At 43.6% G+C, this 22441-nt stretch overlaps 1 protein-coding gene across 2 annotated transcripts in view; it reads right to left on the bottom strand.

The window, feature by feature from the left end:
• Prickle2 (prickle planar cell polarity protein 2) overlaps nt 1–22441 on the bottom strand; it is a 160466-nt gene that overhangs the window by 71691 nt on the left and 66334 nt on the right. For both annotated transcript variants that reach the window (XM_038320413.1, XM_038320412.1), the window contains exon 2: nt 13182–13365. In XM_038320413.1, coding sequence (XP_038176341.1) covers nt 13182–13325 — 144 coding nt within the window. In that variant the 5' untranslated portion in view covers nt 13326–13365. The remainder of the gene's footprint in view (nt 1–13181; nt 13366–22441) is intronic.

Here is a 22441-nt window from a genome sequence, read left to right as displayed (position 1 = left end):
TTCTTGAGGCCACCACAGCCGAAGTGAGCATCACTTCCCCACGGCTCCTTTGCCCTGTGCAACACACAGACTGTACACAGACGACTGTGTGCCTGTAATGTGGCAGACCCGCCTCATCCAAGCCCCCAGACTATGGATTCATTCTTTTGTTTGTGAAACTTCTGGAATAATCAACTCTCCTCAGCAAGATGGGACTGCTGAGTCTTAATCAGCCTCCCTAACTTCCATCCCATAATAGCTAGAACCGTTAGTTACCGAGTGCCCACTACATATTACGCACGACCCTCGGGAATTTACAGATGATGAAATAAGCAAGTTTGTGGAGCCGAGTTTCTGGTACCATCCATTTAGATTTTGTTGAGTCTCTGCCTCCAATTCCTCTTTTTATTGTGCATAATTAATATTGAGTGGATCATTCTGACAGTAATTGGCCAGAAGGCTCAATTACTTCCCAAGGCGAGTCACGGAGATTTAGGAAGACTCCATCGGTGTGCCTTCCTGTTTGCTGAAGAGCAATTTCTCCTCACTTGCCAGGGTATTTGACATATAACAGACTATTCATATTTAAATTATAGCTACAACTAGATTGACATAGGTACACCCTCATATTAGTATTAGCATATCCAACACGGTGAGGCCACCTATTGCCTCCCGAAGGTTGGATTTTTTGTTCTTTGTTTTCTATCTCCTTCCCCTATCACCTGACCCACAAGTGAGCACTAATCTGCGGTCACCGTCAGTTTGCATCATCCAGAGTTTTAGATGTACAGAATCACAGTGCATGTGCCGTTTTGTCTCACTCTTTCATTTGGCATAACGATATGAGATCCATTCACCTTGTTGTATATATGAAAGTCTTGCTGCCTTTTATTTAAACAGTAGCATCTTAAACAAATGTAACGCTCATTTATCCACTCATTTGCTGACAGAAACAGCAGTCATTCTGAAAGTGTCAGTCCCTAAGACATTGCCTCTCTGAATCTTTATAACCATGCTATAGTTAGGTGATGACATTCTTACTTCCCAAAGATGAATTAGAAGTCTATGAAGGCAAATTGGTCAATATAAGATAGTAGCAGGAGTCAGGATTTGAAGACAGAGCAAACAAATGTCAAAGCTACGAGCCTAGAGGGATTCCAGACCAGCTCAGAAGGACAGGCACTTAGAAGTTAGAAACTACATAAAATAAGATCAAAGATTAGAGTCAGTGTGGGTCTTCCATGAGCAAGAACCCTCTATCGCTCCCTGTGAGGTAGATGTTGACTATGGTACATAAAGTAAAATCAGAAGACTGGGGGTGTCACATTGCATCCGGAAAGGAACCATCTAGGTTAATTGCTCGCATATAATGCGTGCTTAATAAGCAACTGCTGAAGGAATAAATAGTTAAATGCTAGAGTGGATGAACAGATGGATAGACAAACAGGTAGAAAGATGAGGAAGGGTCAGACAGTGGTGGTACAGGCCCTTAATCCCAGCACTCTGGAGGAAGAGGCAGGAGGATCTCTGAGTTTGAGGCTAGCCTGGTCTACAAAGTAAGTTCTAGGTCAGCTAGGGCTACACAAAGAAACCCTGTCTCAAAAAAGCAAAAACAAACAAACCCCAAATAACCACAGCAAGACCCTGAAAGATGAAGAAGGAGTTAGTTGTCTGCTGAGTGGATGGTAAATTTATCTATCCGTCCCACTGTTGCTAACATATCCACAAGCCCTAAGACTGAGCAGATCATCTTGAGAACAAGCCAGGTCTCCCCCAAGCAGGACAGACTGCCCAGTTAGCAAAGAGTGTGCACAGCTGTAAACTCACATAGGAAGTCCAACTCCAGGGGCCCACACCCACTCTGCAGCACCTGAGGACATATGCACGGAGAAGGCCAGAGCTATTTGTGTTGAGAGCGAGAACTCCAACAGCAGGCTCCATCCTGCCCTGGCAAATGCTCCTTGGCTTCCCTGGGCCTCGCATTCTATACATGAGCCTTGACAAGTCCCTGCTGGCAGAATCTGGCCATGCCGTTGCTGACTTCACCTGGCAGAGGCCTTAATGCCTGAAACCCAGGTTCTAGCCCCATCCCTGACAACTCTGTTGAAAACAAGTTTATTAACAGGCTGTTGTATCGAATGCTGCACATCCATGCATATTTCCCATCTTCATCCGATGACATCAGGGCCTCTCTGGAGCCAAGATAAACACACACTGTTCATGTGACTAATTTCCTGAGAATCACGGAGGAGATTGCTTGGCGGCCCCTTACCCACTCATTTCTGGAATAACACTGAAAATATTGGGGTGAATTGACAGTGAAGCCTAAGCAGGAACTTTGGGGGAACAGAATCTACCCATTCAGTTGCAGAAGGATGCAGCTCACTGTGGCCATGGAATTTCATCTGGAGCTCAGCTTGCGCTGCTGGAATAATGAAATGAAAACATCATTCAGGAAATGGATGGCAAGTCTAATGACAGTTTCCACAGAGGTTTAATCCATCTGTATTCTCCAGCGGACTGTCACCTGCATAAGGGTAGAGACACTGCGTCTTTGTCCTTGTCCTCCTCTAGCAACTAGGAAAGTGCTGGGAAGAAGGCTGGCACTCAGCATGAATGCCCCGGGTGAGTGAGTTATCACTGCCAATGCCCAGATGTATGACACTGGACCAGGAACAGGAAAGTCTGAGTGAAGTACAGTCAGGATGGAGGTGAGAGATGGTGAAGAGTCAAAGACAAACAAGACATTGACAACAGGGACACGTCTTGGGAGGTAGGAGTGTGCTGCTTCCTGTAACGATGGGGAAACTCTTTAGTCATCACAGCCAACCCAAGATTTCTGGGAAATTTCTGGCCCACAGAAAGAAAGCTGGTGGGAAGCACACTGCTCTACTCTTTCACGATATCTGATATCCTGGGTACGGCACCTAGGGAGAGGCAGAGTGGAGGAGGAAGTCCTGATGGCCCCTGGAATGGGACAGATATAGATTGTAGATCTGGCTCTGGGCTTACTAGCTTCTTGATCTGTTTGCTGATCATGTCTGAATCTCACATTTATAAGGGGGAATGGAGTACCATGGTTTGTTCACACACTGTCTGGTTCTCAACAGTGAACATGCACCTGAAATTATTGGGCTATGAACTTCCAGGCGTGAAGAAGAAAATGTGGGACTCCCTAGAATAGGGTCATATTTCAGAAGGTGGGGAAGATGACAGCGTAAGTGTTTGCTTCTACAAACCTTGCATGTGGCAGTGGCTCTTCAGGGCTTCCCTAGCCCACTCTGAATGAGTGTCATCAGTTGTTCTATTAACCCCCGGATCCCTGAAAGTTTTGGCAAAAGTTGGCCACTGTATGGGCTCCATTCACTTCTCAAAGTCTCCTTCAACATTCTTCTAATGATTTGTATTAAAAAGTGCCAATTTGGTTTCGTCTCTAAGCTTCACTCAGAGGAACACACAAGTCAGGCTGATGTTGCAAAGCAGATCTCTTCACGTCATTCAGCAGCTCAGCTGCCATTCCCTCAGAGATCATGCCAAAGGAAGTGACCTTTCGACACCCAGGACCATGTTCACAGCACTGGAATCAGCTCCTAGTCTTGTATAGTTTGAATGAGACACAAGGTGTGAAACGTGGGGCCCTGTCTGACACTACTACTCATGATTATGCATATCAGCACACTTTACCAATAATCTGGAGTCATTTTGATCATGTGTATTTGTTTCTTAATTTCCCTTCATTATCCTCGCGGTTACAGTACAGTGAGAACTTTAATTATCTTTTTCATTGTTTCACCCGTACTGCCCAAACAATGGTTGAGATACAGTTAGTATACAATAAATATCTGCTGAGGAAATAAATTAATAAGCAAAAAAAAAGCCCGATAGCCATTCCTTTTCTACACAATTTTCTAGCATATGCTTCCACGTATTCTTTACACATTTCGTTAGGGAGAAAAAAAATGAGTGAAATGGTCCCAAGGATCTCAACGACCAGTCATTAAAGACAACTGCTACGCAGGGTCACAGGGGAAATAGGGGGCCAGGTCAGACATCTCCAGCTGACCTGTTTATTTTCCCTCCACCCAGAAGTGTGTGTAAATATTCTTTTTAGTGGGAAGACTTCCTAGAAGCCTACTGGGAATGCTCCAGGGACTGGCTTCTGTAGGTTTCAGGGGTGTGAAGCCAGACTATAAGCACTAAGAAAGGTGGACAGCAGTTTCACTTCTTAGTGAAAGCTGGTCCTGTAGATGGTCCTGAAGCTTGCTTGAGGCACTGGGTATTCCACTCAGGTGGCTCTGCCCGGGTCCTGGTCCAAGCAACTCAGGCACAGTGGGGTCAGAGAAGATGACCAGAATCAAGTTGTATAATCATAGGAGTCAGCTCTCTGTCGGGCAGACGTCAGGGAAATGAGATTATATAGGTAAATGAATATACTTGAACATTTAATAAGATGGCCAGCTTTCTGATTCTTCTCCTTCAAAACAAAGACTTGGTAGGCTTCCCATTCTGAAGGAGAATGAGAATTCATCCACTTCTCAAACATTAAAAAAAAAATCAAAAAACAAAACCCTGATCCTTTAAGAAGATTCAGATATCAGTTCTGGGTCACCTCTTCACCTTGGGGAGTCTGTCTTTTGGTGTGCTTTTGTGCTCCCCCCTCTTGCATGCGCACGCACACACATTTTTTCTTCTGCTTTCAGTAAATTCTGGCTGAGTACTGAGACCTTGCTTTTCCTGCTTTTTTATTCTTTAAATGACTAGAGAGAAAGAATCCATTCTTGCAACCCTAGATGACCTCACTCTGAGGACATCAATATTTTAAACCAACCTCAGACAGAGCATCTGAGGAGAGTCCTGGACTGGTAGGACTTGAAGTTTTTCCATTAAAGCCCTTGTGAGTCAGGCTGGCGGCACACTCCAGAGGGATGCTGAGCTCCACAGCCTCTGAGCAAGCTGAGAAGAAACTGGATCCCTATAAAATCTATGCTAGTCCCTCTCCTACATTCTCAGCTAGCTTTGCTCTTTCCTGGACAGCCAAACATTGCTTTTGCCTCTGTGAGCCAACTCAGTGAAGGGGTAGTCATTTAGTCGATACCATCTTCCAAGAAGGGTGGCAAAGAAGCAACTATTTGATTGAGCAATGTCTATGTGCTTCACGAGTCTTCATTCAGAGCCAGACTAGTCCTGAAACTGACAAGTCTGAGCATGCTGGTTCCAGGGGCTGGCTACCTGCAAGTTAACTTCTCAAAGCCTTGGTTTATTCACTTCTTCAATGGAGACAAAGTAAGCTTCCTAAATAATGGTGGGGACTTGCAAAGGACCCCAAGTCAGCATGCCACAGAGATCCTTGCACTGTTTGCAATTGCTAAGTTAAGGAGCTAACCTATTTATCCTACAACAGAGGAACAGATAAGGAAAATGGAATATATTATATATACACAATGGAATTTTTTTTAGCCATAAAGAAGAACAAAGTTATGTCATTTGCAGGAAAAAGGTTGGAATGGGAGATCATAAAATTAAACCAGTCTCCAGAAGACAACTGTTATATGTTTTCTCTCATTTATGGCTCCTAGGTTTTATAAAGGTACATAAAATCATAAGACATGAGTGCATAAAGAAGGCAGTCTAGGAGACAAAGAGAACTATCAGGAAGAGAAGGCAAGAAGAGAGAGGATGGTTGGGGAGTATCCTCAATATTTAGTAAATACTTGTACAAAAACCTAAAAGGTAATAATATTGTAAATGGTGGTGAAGGCTAGAGAGACACGTCCATCAATAAAGTGTTTGTTTGCAAGCAAGAAGACCCGAGTTCAATCCCCAGAACACACTGGAAAGGTGTATGTGGTGGTAGGTATGGTAGCAAGTGCTTAGAATTAAACAAAAGGAAAGCCAAGACAGGTGGATCCCTAGGGATGGCTCCACCAGTCCAGCCTCCTTAAGCTCTGTAAAACAAAGAAAGAAAGAAAGAAACAAACAAACACAACAAGGTGAATTCCGTCTGAGGATTGACACCCAAGGTTGTCCTTTGACCTTCACACGTGTGCACCCACATATATGAACATGCACACACATACACAGGCCCACAATAAATGATGGTGAGCACACACGTCTCTACTGAAAGCCAAGTAACACTGCCACTGCCATTGTCCTCCTCTGCCTTAAGTGGGGACAGAGGCTCCTGGGAGCTGAGCAACTTTCCTGAGGTCAGAAAGTGACATGTCAGTAGTCCAGATGTGCCTGACTTCAAAGGTTAGACCGGCTCCTGGTATGGGCTGCTGTTTTTGTAGGCCATGGCTTTGCAGCCCCAGGGACTGACTCAGACACAGATGATGCCTGGGTTGGGAAAGGCAATCTGCTGCCAGCCCTCAGCTCCTCCCCCACTGCTCCAGACCCTGGTCTTGGAGCCAGCAGTGCTGATTCAGGTCTGCACTAGAGCAGAGGCCGTACAGCATGTTACCCTCTCCTGCCTTTGTGCAGCCTAACAAACATCTAGTGTGATTAAGATGGCTAGGAATCTGCTTAGAGCGCATCTATTCAGAGGAAACACGGGGAATGGAAACTGGTGATAAGAAACAATCTCTCATTTAGGGGAAAAAACGAAACAAGACAAATATGTCATCTTTTTGATGTGATGTATCCATGAACATTCTCCCTTCTGCAGAGAACGCCTGTCAGCCCAACTCTTAATAGCTTCTTGCTGGTGCCTACGCTCTCTCAGGAGCTGTGCTGTAGGCTGCTGTTGCGGTGGGTCCCGAAAGAACAAAGCAGGCAAGATCTCTGCCCACCCAAGAGTTAGAGTCAAGCCAGGGGAGCTAAATATTGAGCAAATCACGACACTAGTAAATACCCAACTGTGAGTTTGAAGCACATTAAGGAAAGTTCCAAGATTTTGTTACAAAGTTCAGAACTGGGGACCAGATCTTGAATCATAGACTGGTCAAGATGTCCCTGAGGGCATATATTTAATCCAATGCTTAAAGCATAAGCAGTGAGCATGGAAATGGAAACAAAAGAGATTTATTATCTTTCAATAGAGATAATTTCATGAAGGTCAAAACCAACTAACTCACTTCATCTCTGGAAGTTTGGGGTGTTTTATTTTTCATTGGAAGAGTGCTTCAAAAGTCAAAAAATGGGCAGTTACTCCTGGCATCTGTTTTTCATTCTTGCTCGGATAGTCTGAAGAGAATGTGGAACAATCTGGAAAAAATAACTGACTTTCTACTTTATGCACTAGGACATAGTTAAGGTCAAGGGAGGATTACTAACTTTTGGAGACTAAGGATTTGGCATATTTGTATGTGAGATTCTGTCCATACACAGGGGTATCCAAAACATCAAGGAAGAGGACATTGAGGAGGTAGAGGGAAGCTGAGGGTCTCTTCAGATTTTTCAAGGGGCAGCCAAAGGATGAAATAATATAAACAACACCGCCATGTCTCAGACTTTACCTGAGAATGCGCAGTTGGAACCTTACAGGAGGGCAGTTTGTCATAGTGAACAAATGCCTTAGAGTGGCTTATACGGGACACTCCTCTTACAGGGCTGTTCTTAAGAAGAGGAGAAGGGCTGTTTCCAAGACCTACACAGTTGCTCGCTGCTGTTTAAGTCCACTCAGATGTAAACTAACAACAAAGCAGTGGTCACATCAAACCTCGAGCTCCTGACACCAGTGGTGGCCATTCTCCTTTGCCCTGGGTCATCTGACAGTTTGTAAGCCGTTCAGTACTGCAAAGTCCTATTCATAGACTGGTAAAATCTGCCAGTCCTTTAGAGAACTTACTCCCCCAAAACCCCAAGATATACTTCCAAATGTTTCAGCCTCCTAGTGGTGGGTGACACTTCAGATGAGATGCTGGGAAACCTAATTACTACAGAAGAGAGTTAGCTTTGAAGTAAGCTGATATAGGAAAATGGTCATAATACAAGAAAGGCAAGAGTTGGATTAGGGAAGGTGGAGAAGGTCATCACATATTTTTATCTGAACCAACACAAAAGGACAGCCCTCTCTCTGTACACAGATACCTGAACACACTAAAAAGCTTTAGGATATAATTTTCTCCTCCTGGTGGAATTGATTTTCATTTGCTGTTTTAGAGGCTTCCTATTTTCTTTTAGAAAATATCTGTCTTATCTTGTTTATTTATGTGTATGCACGCATGTCTGAGTATAGGTACATATGTGTGTGCATATGACCACACTCTGGTCGTCATACTTGAGAAGCAAGTGTTCTTAATTACTGTCCCATCTCTTTGGCTCCCACAATTTTTTTTTTGACTATAAATCTTCCCTTCATAACAGGAGGAAGAAAGCTATTTCCAAACTGGGGAACAACTCACAAGAGCCCCTCCCCCAATTCCAATTCTGGTTTTGACTTAGTGGAGAAGACAGCCTCAAACACAGTCGGTTTAGTACTCCACCCAGTGGGCCTAATATTCTACCAGCACTTGGCCATATTACAAGACAGCAGTTGGTATGCAGGAGCCAAAGTATAATGTGTGTTAAATGAATATGTGTTAAGTACAGTCATCCTCTTTTGCCTTAACCGAACCAGGCTCTTGGTGAGATACACTGCAAGTATCTGTCTGTATATCTACAGCTACATGACATGTGTTTCTTTTGTATGTATGAGTATTTTGCCTACATATATGTATATGTACCATGTGTGTGCCTGGTGCCTGCAGTGGTCACAAGAAGGGGTCAGATCCCCTGGGATTGGAGTCCTGAAGGCTTGTGAGCCACCACATGGATGTTGGGAACAGAATCTGGGACTTCTGCAAGAGCAACAAATGCTTTTAGCCACTGAGCCATCTGCTCAGTCCCTCACACTCCAACTTTTAACATCACTTTCATCCAGTGGCTATTTCATTCTTTAAAAACACGGCAATGTTGAAGACATAGTTGGTTATCACAACTAAGAGACACACCTGACACCTGGTAGGCGGACATGATGACCCATGCCAGCTGTTGGGACTAGTGAGTCCTGGCCTTCAGCTGCTCTTCCCTGTCTAGAGCCTTCTAATTGAAGTTACTAAAAGCTGTGCTTTACCTAGAGGATCAGAGGATAGGATTCTCACCTGTTGGCCATTGACTGCAGGGTATTTCAGCCTCCATGGTGTTATTAAAGAGGGCTTTTGGTACCAGTGTTGGAAGGTCTGTGTGTCAGTCTGTCTCTGCGTGTGTTTCCTCAACCTCCAGCCCCTTGCCCAAAGCTCGCCAACTGGGTGCTAGCGCATAGAGCGCAGACGGGGGACAGGTGCGTGGCAGCTAGCTATTCTTTAATACAGTGAAGTTCTCCTAAGATGAGAATTATCCATCTAGAAATGCCAATAGTGAGAAATCTCGTTATTTGTTTTATTTAAGTTTGTTTATGATTATCTATTGTTACCTTGTCACAAAGCATTTATAGACGATGGCTCCAATTATTAATTGAGGCTGAACAAAAACCAGAGCCTTGAAACTGACTCCCAGGGGCCTCCTAAGGGGAGACTGCAGCTCTCTGGTTGGCTATCTCAGGGTTCTCCAAATAATATGGACTGATGGAGGACTCTCATTGGTTAATAAAGAAACTGTCTTGGCTTTTTGATAGGGCAGGATTTAGATAGGTGGAGTAGACAGAATAGAATGCTGGGAGGAAGGGAAGTTAGTCTGACGCCATGCCTCTCCTCTCTGAGACAGTCATCATGGAGCCAGCTACCAGGTCAGACATGCAGAATCTTTCCTGGTAAGTCACGGTCTCATGGTGGCATACAGATTATTAGATATGGGTTAGCCAAGATGTGAGAGTTAGCCAATAAGAGGCTAGAACTAACGGGCCAAGCACTGTTTAAATGAATACAGTTTGTATGTTGTTATTTCCGGGGCTAAGCTAGCTATGCGGGAGCCGGGCAGGATGAAAAGCAGGCCCACTTGGTCTCACTACTCATGGATACCTTAGTACGGTGTGATCTGAAGCAGAGGATAGGAACAGTTGTCACCAGTTTTGAGTCATTGGAAGCCACCAGGTGACTGCCCTCTCACGACTTTCCCACTAGTTTAAGAAAGAATGTTCTGAAGATTTTTATGAAATTAAATGCCCATGTTCAAGAATACGTCTCTAAATGTGAGATGAATTTCACACACATTTTATTAAATTGTAGGAGTTATTCAAGAGAAAGAATAATAAAGAACATTAGCTGAAGGTATCCCATCGGCCTCGTGATTATGGGGAGGAAAGATTTCAAACCAAAATTAAAGTACATTATTCTCCACCCTAATTAGTCTTTAATATTTTGCCTCTAGCACAAAACATTTTTCATATTCACCATAATTTCTCTTGATAGAAAAATGGTTTCCCTCAAGTCATAGACAACTACCATGATGTTAACCACCAGAACTTTTTTTTTTTTTTTTTTAGTGAGGGGGTCAAAACAGGGTTTCACTGTGTAGGCCTGGCTGTCCTTGAGCTCACTATGTGGACCAGGCTGGTTTCAACTCACAGAGATCCGCCTGCCTCTACCTCCTTAGTGCTGGGATTAAAGGTGTGCACCACTATCGCCTGGATCAGCCGAACTTTTGTTAAGAAAAAGGCACTTAGGCACCACATTTTTTCTAATCTAAGTGCATACCAGACAGCTTTTAAAAATCTTTATACCCATAAATATCTTTGTAAATAACAAACTTTAAAAGAGCTCAAATTTTTAAACCTAGAACCTATGTCTATCATACAACATGACCTCTTCAAAGACTTTAAAAGGTAGACTCACATTTTATTGGGTAAATACAGAACCCTTCAAAAACCCTGATATTCTGTCTCTGGGGAGCAGTTTTCCTTTCCAGTTCTGTGCATCACAGAGGTTTCATAAGTGCTGGGAATAAAGAAGACCTCCTGACGAACAACCACAAGAGATGGAAACACCCTTTCAATTGGCACAATTCCAACCATTTGTTTAAGGGTGCTCATCATTTTCCTTCAAAATATATTTAAAAACTTTAATTTTACATTTTCTCAAGACAGCTGAATGAGTCAAGTGGCCCTCAGTCATTCTCAATTAGAATTGCTGGGATAATCAGGATCTTAGTTTCTACAACTGTCTGTTTTCTTGGATCAACACAAGTAGAACATTCTCCTGGAATCTGAGCATCACTGAAGATTGTTAGTGGTCTTAAAGAAGAATCTGCTTAGGCAGGAACACTGGAAAATTCAGAGCCTCATTCAACAGCAAGCAATGCCATTTAAGTAAACGACAACAAAGATGGGCCACATGGAAGTAACTGGAAGTGAGGTCAGCAGGGAAATGAAACAAGCTCCCAGATCTACCCAGGTGTATAAGCTCAATAGCTCAGAGTAACAGCCATGTCAATAAAATTCAGTCAGCAGCAGCCTACCCAATAAATTCACCTAGAAAAATTCACATACCCTCTCCTTTTCAAAGAAATTCTTCAACAATGCAGTCTTTAGACAGAGGAAAAGAAACACATAATCTCAGCCCACAAGCTATAGGACAGCACCTTTAGGTGGCTCGGCCAATATCCCTAGAAAGCACAGTCTTCAACTCTCACGGGAAATGTTTTCTGTGGGTGTTTTTTGTCCAGGATACTTTCCTTTTCTCTGTGTGATTAGAAGGGAGACCACAGGTTGAAGAACATATAAGGAAATGAAATGGGAAGATTAAGTGAATAGAGCAGAAGCTGAGACGACCTGCAAAGGGCAGATTTTGTCTGAAGAGAATGGCCAGTGCTCCACTCCATGCAATTGTATTTCTGCAGAAATAAAATTCTAGATCCTCAAATATTTCAGCTGGAAATATAAACTCATGGACTGGAATTATAGCACAGGGGTATAACATTTACCTAAAATATACAAGGTCCTTTGTTTAACCTCTAGCACTGCAAAAACTCTAAATTTATACATGAAAAACATTCCTACATTTATACAATATTTCTCTGGCTAGACATACCTATAAGACAATTTTATATGCCAATTTGGTACATCAATTTGGACGGAACAGCATTAATTGTCAAGCTGACACAATTTAGAGTCACCCTGGAAGAGTCCTAATGAGGAATTGTCTGCATTGGGTTGGCTGGTGGGCATGCCTCAATTAAGCTAATTGGTGTGGAAACACCCAGCCCACTGAGGGAGGCACCTTTCGCTAGGCAGAGTCTTGAATTGCATAAGGGTGGGGAAATTGAGCTAAGCACAAGCAAGCATGCGTGTATCCATTCTCGCTGCTCCTGACTGTTGATGTGATATGACTAGCTGTCTCAAGTTCTGCCACAGAGACAGCTCTGCAGTGTGAGCTGGAACTGTAGACTAAAATAAACCTTTACTTTCCAAAGCTGCTTTTTTCCCCTAGAGTACTTTATCACAGAAACAGAAATGAAAGTAGGACAATGGACAAAGAAAATGGAAAATGGCTAATCAGAGAGACAGTAGAAGAACCACTTCTCCGGTTATTAGTGGATTCTTGGGTCTTAATTACAAAGTACTTTTCCTGAAAGCATTATCACACTTAAAGTTTCTGACACACAACGTCATGCTGTTTAAGCTTCTAAATACTCTGCCAGACACAGCGCTCTCTCAAGAATTGAATGGCTGGGGGGAAGACAATGGTAGTTAACACTCTTAAGATTCTGAAAGTCATTATCAGGGAGATGCTAAGAGGGTCCCGCTTACAAATGTGCTGCCAGGCTGACTGCAGATTTCTGGAAGAGAAAACACCAAGGACCATGGAATGCAAGACCATGACTGGGTATCACTGGGAAAAATGCAAAACAGAGAGAAGCAAAGACAAGAGATATTCTCATCAGGCCAGCAATGTTTACAGCCTGTGCGAGTGCCAGGAATATCTTAGGGAAGAGCAATGTCTTTACAAACTAAGGTCAAGTTTAGTATTTAAACACAGCACACACCACTGAGAAGGCAAGTCCTTGATTCCTTTTGTAAAGAATCTGAATGTGACAACTCATGTTACACCCCAAAACATAACGTCTAATATTCAACATTTCTAAGATGTTTCTAGACAGTCTACAAACGGTTGACAATGAAAAGACAGAATGGATTAGTGATGGATTATTCCAAGCTCAGCTTCATTTCCCATGGAGGCCCAGGATATCTTTAACTCATTTACCGCCCAACAACCTTTCCCTTCCAAGTGTCGGGTGTGGAAATGCTGGAAAGACAACATCTAAAGCTCAAGGCATGGGAAGATGGCTACCTGCTCAGGCTTCAGCCCCGGGGGAACCCAGGCGTACTCTTCCAGAGCACAGCCCGAGTCATCATCGGAGGTCGAGTTCCTCTGGAAGTCAAACATGAGTTTGCTGATGGTCTTCTCCATCTCCAACGACATCACTGTCACCATGTGCTCCTCCTGGGGACACTTGCAGTGCAGACAGATCTTCCTGCAGGCGGCAAACACAGCAGGTCATCAGCCTTTGGATTCCAACCCATAAACACATTCACCAGCTACAGCCTAGAGAACACTGGTTTATAATGGACACATGCCATCAAGTCATTAGGAGATGGGAGACTACCAGGTGAGCATGCTGGTGATGCTGACACACAGACCCAGCCACTTCTTCCAAATTCACACGTACGCACGCACACACGCACACACACACACACACACACACACACACACACACACACACACACGCACACACACCTCTAAATATGGACCATGACAACATTTATAGAATTAAATATATAGAATCCACACAACTAATCAGAAATATTACCAGATTTAAAAATCGCTGACAAATTCCTTTTAAGTTCTTAAATCATGCAAAACAGAAAAAATAACAACAAAACCATAACAGGTCATAGAAAGAACCACGGACGTGATCTTTTCTTTAGGAATAAGAACAGTTTTCCACTAAACAAATGTGGTCCCAAAAATCTTCACAGGAAGATAAGTTCACTGTTACTAAAGCTCTCTGATTCAGTGTCATAAACACAAAAACTATCATCATTTGTAGTTATTTTATATAACTTCACACATGTGAAATTTTTTACCGTAGAGAAAGATGGGGGGATGCTCTTGGTTGTTATTTACCTTGTTTGGTGAGACAGGGGTCTCCTGTTGGTCTAGAGTCCACCCAAAACGCTCGGCTGGTGACCAGCAAGCCCCAGGAATCCACCTGTCTCAGCTTTCCTCCACCACCCCAGTGCTGAGATCATGAGTGTGTGCTACCATGCCTGACTTTGTTCCTCCTTCCAGCTCCCAATTCAGTGTCCCAATTACTCCTGTACCAGTCAAGGATGCAAATTCTTCAAGCCCAGCCTCTCCCCCAAGGCTTCCTGCAACTTCTTTAACCTTATCCCTATCTAAATATTGTAGCAAAGAAAATGACATAGTCAAGCAACACACACAGATTTCTCTCTCCTACCAGTGAAATGAACAGAATAGCATGAAGAAGGCAAACTTTGACAAGCTATTTGTGTGCACGCTGATCTTTTTGTAGCACATTATCAAGGCAATGAAAGGACCCAGAATTCTAATCGCCACATATGTCTGGGTTTTACGACAACGGCTTTGTTAAGATAATTCACATAGCATAGAACCTACCCTTCTAGCATATAATTCACTAGCTCTTAATATAGTCAGAATTTCCCAACCACCACTAATTTTAGACATGCCCACTGAACTCATGAACACAAACAGTAACTTCTCATAGTCCAGGCTCACACACCCTGACAACCACTAATCTTTCTGTCTCTGTTGGTTTTACCTATTTTGGACATTTCATATGCAGAAGCCACGCAAAATACAATCTTTTGAAACTAGCTTCTTTCACACGAAATAATGGTATAGTTAACCCATGCTGTAGCATACATCAGTCTCTTGAATGTTTTTATTTATTGCTGAGGAAGATTCCAATTGTATAGATGTATCACATTGGTGTGTTCAGCAACTGGCAGATATTTGGACTCTCAATTTTTTGAATAATTCTAATTTTAATGTTGAGATTCAAGATTTTATAGAGATCTATACAGTCATTTCTCTTGGGCATATACCTAGCAATGGAATCACTGCATCACATGGTAACTTTAGGTCTATCATTTTGGGGAACTGTCAAACTGTACTACAAAAGATCTAAACAATTTGAAGCTGCTGCCTTCAATGAAAGCAGGTTACACTTCCTATAACTCCTGTCACATGTCTTGTGGTCTACCTATTGACTGTGGACACCCTAGTGGATGTGACACTGTATCTAATTGTGGTTTTGATTTTTCATTTTCCCAAGGGCCAGGCTAGGGAAGTCGATCATCTTCTTAAGTGTTTATTATATGCCTTCTTTGGAACTTATTGGTAGGAACCCCTAAGGGGAGGTCAGAATGAGGAGCCAAAAGAAGGCCTGGCTGAGCCCTCAACACAAATATTACAGAAGACACACTTGACTTCACATGGAATAGCTGCTTGCTCCTGAACAACAAAATCACTCAGAAAAACCAAAGTCAAGGAAAAAAAAGCGGGGGGGGGGGATAAACCCAGTAAATCAAAACCACAAGGGCTTTATCTGCCTTCCCTGCTAGCTGCCAGCCCTCTACTCCTCATTGATAATTAACTGGAGCTCCCACAGCAAGGCAAAGAATCTGGAATCTTTGAGTGATTACCTGACAACCACTGGCGAAGCTAATTTAATAATCTCCATTTACTAGTTGGAAACCCATGTCTGAGGTGCTTTGAAAGGAGAAGTGAGACAGAGGCAAAGCCAGGAGGGATCTCTGGTTCCTCAAGCTCTCTCTTCCCTTCTGAAAAATACAGTGGCAGCCAACAGCTTTCTTTTTTAATACGCTAATTAAATAATTTCACCCAAATGAAGCATAATTAGGTGTGTGTGTGTGTGTGTGTGTGTGTATGGATGGGCAAATATAAGATTTGGATTTTATAAAAAGACACATTTATGAATATAGAACCAGCTAGCAAAGCAGAATTTCATTAAACACCTGTGCATGTATGTTTCAGTGCGCGCGCGCGCACACACACACACACACACACACACACACACACACACACACGCACACACACACACACACATGCACACGCAGAATGCATTGGTTTCCTTCTGTCATAGCTGACATTCTACCTCTACATAATTGGCTTTGTCAATGACAGGTTTCCAAGAAACCATCCCATCCCTGATTCAGACAGTGGAAATGCTGCGTTCACCTCTCTTCCCAGCCTTTGCCCCCAAGTAATCTTTGTAAATGCCTTGCCAGAACAGAGACCAATTCATTTGGTTTTGCAGCATGAAATCCACAACCACCTCTTTCATGGGTCATACAAAACTGTCAGGTGGGGGCCATTTCCTGATCTATCACAGCAGAGTCCACACAAACATTTCCACGAGCAACCACAGCATTTGCATGAAAACTAAAGACTTATGTCAATTAGCTCATTTGCATGAAGTGGAAGAATTCATTATAACTGGACGGGAGGGTGACTGGAGAGGGCAAAGGTTCTACCTCGCTAGGTAACATTTGCGGCAGGTGCAGAGATTTGGCTTTGGAAGTGATTATAAGCGGCATCAAGTTCTCCTTTTCTCTCCCCTTTACCCATTTTTCTTTATATTGAGAAAATTTTGTAAAAGAACTTATAAGTGGGAAGTTTCATATATAAAATCGAGCTGTCTAAACGAATGTTACAGGAAGAGACGGCAAGCCCAACTTCCTCCCCAAACTCCATGACAAGTCTGTGGTCCCCTCCCAGGCCTGGGTTCCAAAGATACAAGTCTGAAGATTGTTATAGTTTCTGGATCCTCTAAAGTAATTTCTAAGATCTACAAAAATAGGAACTGTACTTTATAACTTGAAAGATGAAAGAAATAAAACAAAAGCTTCTGATAGATAATTCATAGCATACACACATGCACACACATGCGTGTGCATGAGCGCACACACATGCGTGTGCATGAGCACACACACACACATACACATTAACTCTTAATCATGGAAGTCCTCTTAAATGATGAATCTGGTCATAGGAAACTATTCACCTCATTGCCAAGACATAGTAACAGGAGACACTTGGGAAACAGAGGCCATATCCCTGTGATAGGTTAGATAGATAGATCTCAACCAGGACCCATGACTGTACATCTTCACAAGACCCAGTGGATCACCAGTCAGCTTCTGAAAACACTTGGAGGATGCTCTTTTGTAGGTAGTCTCTTGGATGGAAAGAATCCCCTTAGATCACAGTCTAAAAAACAGTGACTTCTAACAACAGGCATGATGCTCCAAGAAATCCAGGCAATAAACATTTTTGAACTTTTCCAAGAGTATTTATGTCAGGCCAAATTAATATCCACATTGGAAGCTCTTACAGTACTCAGCCCACCTGTCACTCATCTGGGTATCTTGTGGGTAGAAGTCTTCCCATTGAGAGGGAAGACTACATCAGCTGTAATAGTGGCATCTCTGCTTGCTACTCTGCCATCTGCCTCCCACCCCGCTGGGGTGTGGGTTCCACAGTCCAAGGCCAGATCAGGTTCAGGCTACTTACGTTTGTTTAGGATCATGGCAAGCTGCTTAGAGCATTTTAGGCCCATTGTAAACCAAATGACAAAAGATGAGGATTCAACAAGGCCATACATCGGGCAGCAGACAGAACGGTTGGCAAGCGAACCTCTGGTAAAGACAAAAGGCTAACCTAACCTAGAGGTATCCACAGCTTTTCCCCCAACTGACGAAAGTGTCCCTAGGTATTTAAATTCTCCCATGAATATCACACCAAAGACAAAAGAATCATCCTTTTCTTCATAGCAATAAAGAGGAAAGAGGGAATTTTTTTTCTGATTATTACACTTATCATAATTTAAAGTTACTGCTTTCTTCTCCTTAACATACAATTAATGTAGAAAGAAGTCACAAATTACAGATAAGTAAAGAGGAGGAAAAACATTCTAAACACCCACAATCCCAAAGATAACCACTGTTAAACAGAAACAGCTGCTGGACCATTTCTTCCTTAGTATAAAGATGCAGAGACCAGACTTCAATCAGTGTTCCCCATGAGCCAAGGGATAAGACTTTGGTCTGGCCAACAAGATATGAGACACACGCAGGCACACACACGCGCGCACACACACACACACACACACACATACACACACACCATTCTCAGAGCACAGATGTACATTATTCAGCAAAGATACATGTTTGTTCTGATCTAGTATCCTGAACGAGGATTCAGACTTTACTTCATATGAAAGCCAGTTATCTTATGTGTAAAACTACAGGTATCACAAAAGTTAAGTGTCTCAGATAAATACATCTGAAAAACAGACTTCTTAGTTATCAACTTCCAGTTCCCTGTGCAAGAAGAGAGAGATAAAGCATGGACAATCTAAGACCACTAAGATCTGGCTCTGAATTGCATTTTCATGTATCAGTCATACACTCACCGATTAATTAATCATTAATAATAATAATAATAATAATAATAATAGATCATTTCAAAGCACCAATGGAGCTATTTTGTGGAAAGGAGCCTGGCTTCCTTCCCTAGCTCCACTCCCTACCTTCTCTGCATTCCCTAACGAGCCTATCATCTCCTCACATGAAGCATTCCACCAGTCTTCAATAGTTAAACATCCATTCAAGCTTATAGACTTCTGGCATTACCAGCTTCCTGGATTTGGAGTGAAAGGATGTTTACTAGACTGTGGGATGCCCAGAGGAAATAAGCAAACAAATGATGTTGGGCAGAGAGACACACCCTGTTGTGCTCAACTGAGTCAATGAGAACTGAAGTAAAAGCTGCTGGCCCTGAGATCATCGTATGATGGGGAAGTCAGATACAAACATGTAGGCATGAACTCGGAAGGAACTTGGCTAAAGCTGACATAGATTAGAACCTGTGTTATCCAGCTCCAAGACCAATGCTTCTGTCCAAACTGTCCCTCCTCCTCTTCATCCATCCCCCTAACTCATCGATTCACACATAGATCCATCAGTTCACCCACTCACCATCAATCTAGCAATACGGAGTTGTAATCTACTGAGTGCGAGGCATTGTTTTAAGTTTCTGGGCACTAGCTGTTAAGTCTGCCTTAATTATAAGGCAGAAATCTCTATACCCTTGTGGAACTTCAAGCTAATAAAAGGTATAACCATCCAGTAAACAGGGATAAACTTTCCCATTATAGATTTGATAGATGTTATATCAGAGAGGGACAGGGGTGGGCTGGGAAAGCCCTCCCCACTGAAGGCACATCTGAGCCACCAGTAAAAGCCTACTGGCTGCCAGGCAGCTAGAAGAATGCAACCAGGGTGGAGTTTTCCCAGCACAGGGAAAGCAGGCACCCACTGCCCGCCAGCTGCCTGGAGGCGTTGGGGTGGAGGGTGTAGAGGTGGAGGACGGCTGCTGGAGTGGTTCTCAGGAGGTGTTGTGATAACTTCCCTCCTCCCTCAGCTGCAACTGCAGGAATGGCAGTGGCCAAACTGGTTGTCAACAGCCTGTCCTAAAGCCCAGGCATAAATGTGAAATTCAGGAGGCATTCCATTTTAGCGGGCATCTGGAATGTCTTTCTTCTAAGACACTTCTCCCTCGAATTCCTGGGTTTCTGTCCTGCTCTACCCAGACTTCAGCACATCCGGTAAGGGGCAGCCTTTCTGGCTCCTTCACCCACCCCCCTCCAGTCACAATACTTTGCTTATCCCTTTCTTGGCAAACGTTCAGACTGAATGAAGGACATGAACCCTGACACTTGCCATGTCTGGAAGAAAGATTTCTATCTCTGTGAGAAAGGAAAAAAGATTTCCTCATGAATACAGAGCTGAAGGGTGGAGACCGTGACAAGGCCAGCTGGGGACTTGGCTGGTGCATGCTGAGTGCCAGAACCCTGCTGCCTGGTTCTATCCCACTTCCCTTCTTCGTCTGGCTGGTGACTCCTGCCATCTGCACAGAGGTGCCCCTCTCTCCTGGCATAGCTGAAGGTAGCAGAGAGATGTTCCCAATGCCAGGTGTCTCCTCTTAATATGCCAATTCATAACAGAGTCCTACTGCAGATGAATTTGTAATTCGGGAGGCATGGGAGCACACTCTATTTGCAAAAGAGCCCATTCTGGATGACTTCGCTAAGAACTCACTCTTAAAGTCTCACACTCTCTCTAGCTTGGCAGGTAGGACAACTCAGTGACAGATGAGCCCTAGCTTAGAATGAGACCCTCAAAAGATCGTCCCAAGAAGAAACAATAAAGAAAAGGAAGATGCTGGGAAGGACCCCAGGACACAGCAGAGGGTGGGATAATGACAGTGTAGACTGGTGAACTGGACAAACAGGGTCCTCTGTAGGACCTGGGAATGAGGGCCTATCGGGAATATTCCTCAGATAAAGCTGTTTGAAGGAGAGACAGGGTTACTATCTTCCAATTCTTAGCACTCTTTGGCAGAAGACCATAGCGAGGCCCTTAGCACAGGAAAAGATAAGCAGCCAAGGGCAGAACAATGCATCTCTGTAGCAGTGGGAGCCACAGGCTAGAGTCTGCTGGAGTGGGAGGGTCAATGAATTCAGGGCAGTGACAGAATGTTTGTGGCAAGGCGGCTCCACTATGTGAAAGATCACCTACTGAGCGTCTGTTTTGTGCGGTGGGTCATGGGCTGTGCCACAAGGTACTGCAGCCAAGGAATCCCTGTGGGGATACAAAAAGAAGACCACAGAGAGCCAGGCCATAATTTCTAGGAAGGCAGCACTCAAGTTCTTTAAGAGGATGTTCATATTCTGAAGAGATGCATGCTAAAGTATATGTAGATGAAGGAGGATGCATGTGGCTAATCTCAGATGGACCAGCAGAACTAAGATGTGTGGGAGATAGGAGTGGGAGAAGGAGTGAAGGGAGAGAGAAAGGAGAAGGGGTTTAGAGAGGGAGGGAGGAAGCAGGGCCTATGGATAGGGCTAAGAAAAAGAGGCAAGGGAAGGAGGAGGTGAGAGACAGAAAAAAGGGAGGAAGGAGAAATGGAGAGGGAGAGAGATGAGAGAGGGAGGAGACAGGGAGAAGATGGGGGAGAGAGAAGATATGAATAGGAAGAAAGTAGGAGGAGGGAGCATGCAGCACAGATGTGAAAACACATTAACAGGAAGATCTAGACCTGTACATAAAAATTCACTATACTGTTCTTGTAACTTCCACATGTGAGGGTTGAAATGAGAAATAGCCCCCATAGGCTCAGGTGTTGAAAGGAAGCAGTTAGTTCATTTCCTGGCTGCTTAGTTCCGAAATAATTATATAGAAACTGTATTAATTAAATCACTGCTTGGCCCATTAGCTCTAGTTTCTTATTTGTGAACTCTTACATATTAATTTAACCCATTTCTATTAATCTGTGTGTTGCCACATGGCTGTGGCTCACCAGCTAAAGTTCCAGCGTCTGCCTCCAGCAGGGCTACATGGCTTCTCCTTGACTCCGCCTCCTTTCTCCCAGCATTCAGTTCAGTTTTCCCCACCTAGTTCTGTTCTGTTCCCCTATAGCTCTGCTATAGGCCCAAAGCAGTTCCTTTATTTACTAATGATATTCACAGCATACATAGGGGAGCCCCACATCATTCAGTTATCTGCCACTTTGCTCTCCAGTGAGCCGTGCTATTTGGGGAATGTTATAGAACCTTAGGAGGTGGAGCCTTGCCAGAGTAATTACAGCATTGGGGTTGGGCTTTGCAAGTTTAAAGCCTTCCCTTACTTCCACTTTGCCTTTGCAGTTGAAGATGTGATCTCTCAGCTTCCTGCTCTGGCCACCTGCTGCCATGCCTCTGCCACCATATGGACTCTCCCTCTGGAATCATATGCTAAAATAAACCTTTCTTCTCTAAGCTGACTTGGTCATGGTGTTCTATCACAGCAAGAGCAAAGGGTCGAATACACCAGAAAGCACCACAGCTTTTAAAAATGAAGAAAATGGAAGCAAAATGGAGAATACTATGGTCTTCAGTCATGGTTCATGTGCACTGCACTTTAAGGGGTTTGATGGTAAAGGGATGTCACAGAGGGTTCCCTTGAGGAAGCAGAGCGGAAAGTTTTCGGCAAAAGGAAAAGGAGAGAACATTGCCAACAGCTGAATAAAGGTGTGGAGGTGGGAGAGAACATGGTGGCACCAAGATACTGAGACGACTCAGGACCAAATGCTGACAGCATGGCAGGTGGTGAATGACACATACAATCTGTTAGGAGGTTTGGCTTTGTTGAGAAAGCATCCACAAGTCAGTGTGGAATCTGCCTCCCAAGCTCACAGATAGCTAATTCAGCACCATTATGAGTAGACAGAGTGAGCTCTCAGAGGACAAGAGCTTGGCCACGGATGGTGTCTCCATGGCAACACTGCTACGTGCATCACTGCATCCCTGTGCAAGGCTGTGGGTATCCAGAGACGCTCTGAATTCTTTAGCTGTCAGACTTGCTGTTCTGCTAAGAATAAAGTAGGACAGATAGTAGAGGCTAGTCCTCTGGACAGCTGTCTCCACTTTATATATGTGCTAA

Source organism: Arvicola amphibius, chromosome 2 (assembly GCF_903992535.2).
Source record: "Arvicola amphibius chromosome 2, mArvAmp1.2, whole genome shotgun sequence".
Lineage (NCBI taxonomy): Eukaryota > Metazoa > Chordata > Mammalia > Rodentia > Cricetidae > Arvicola > Arvicola amphibius.
Note: the sequence above shows the minus strand (reverse complement) of the source record. Positions and strands in the feature narration are given on the sequence as shown.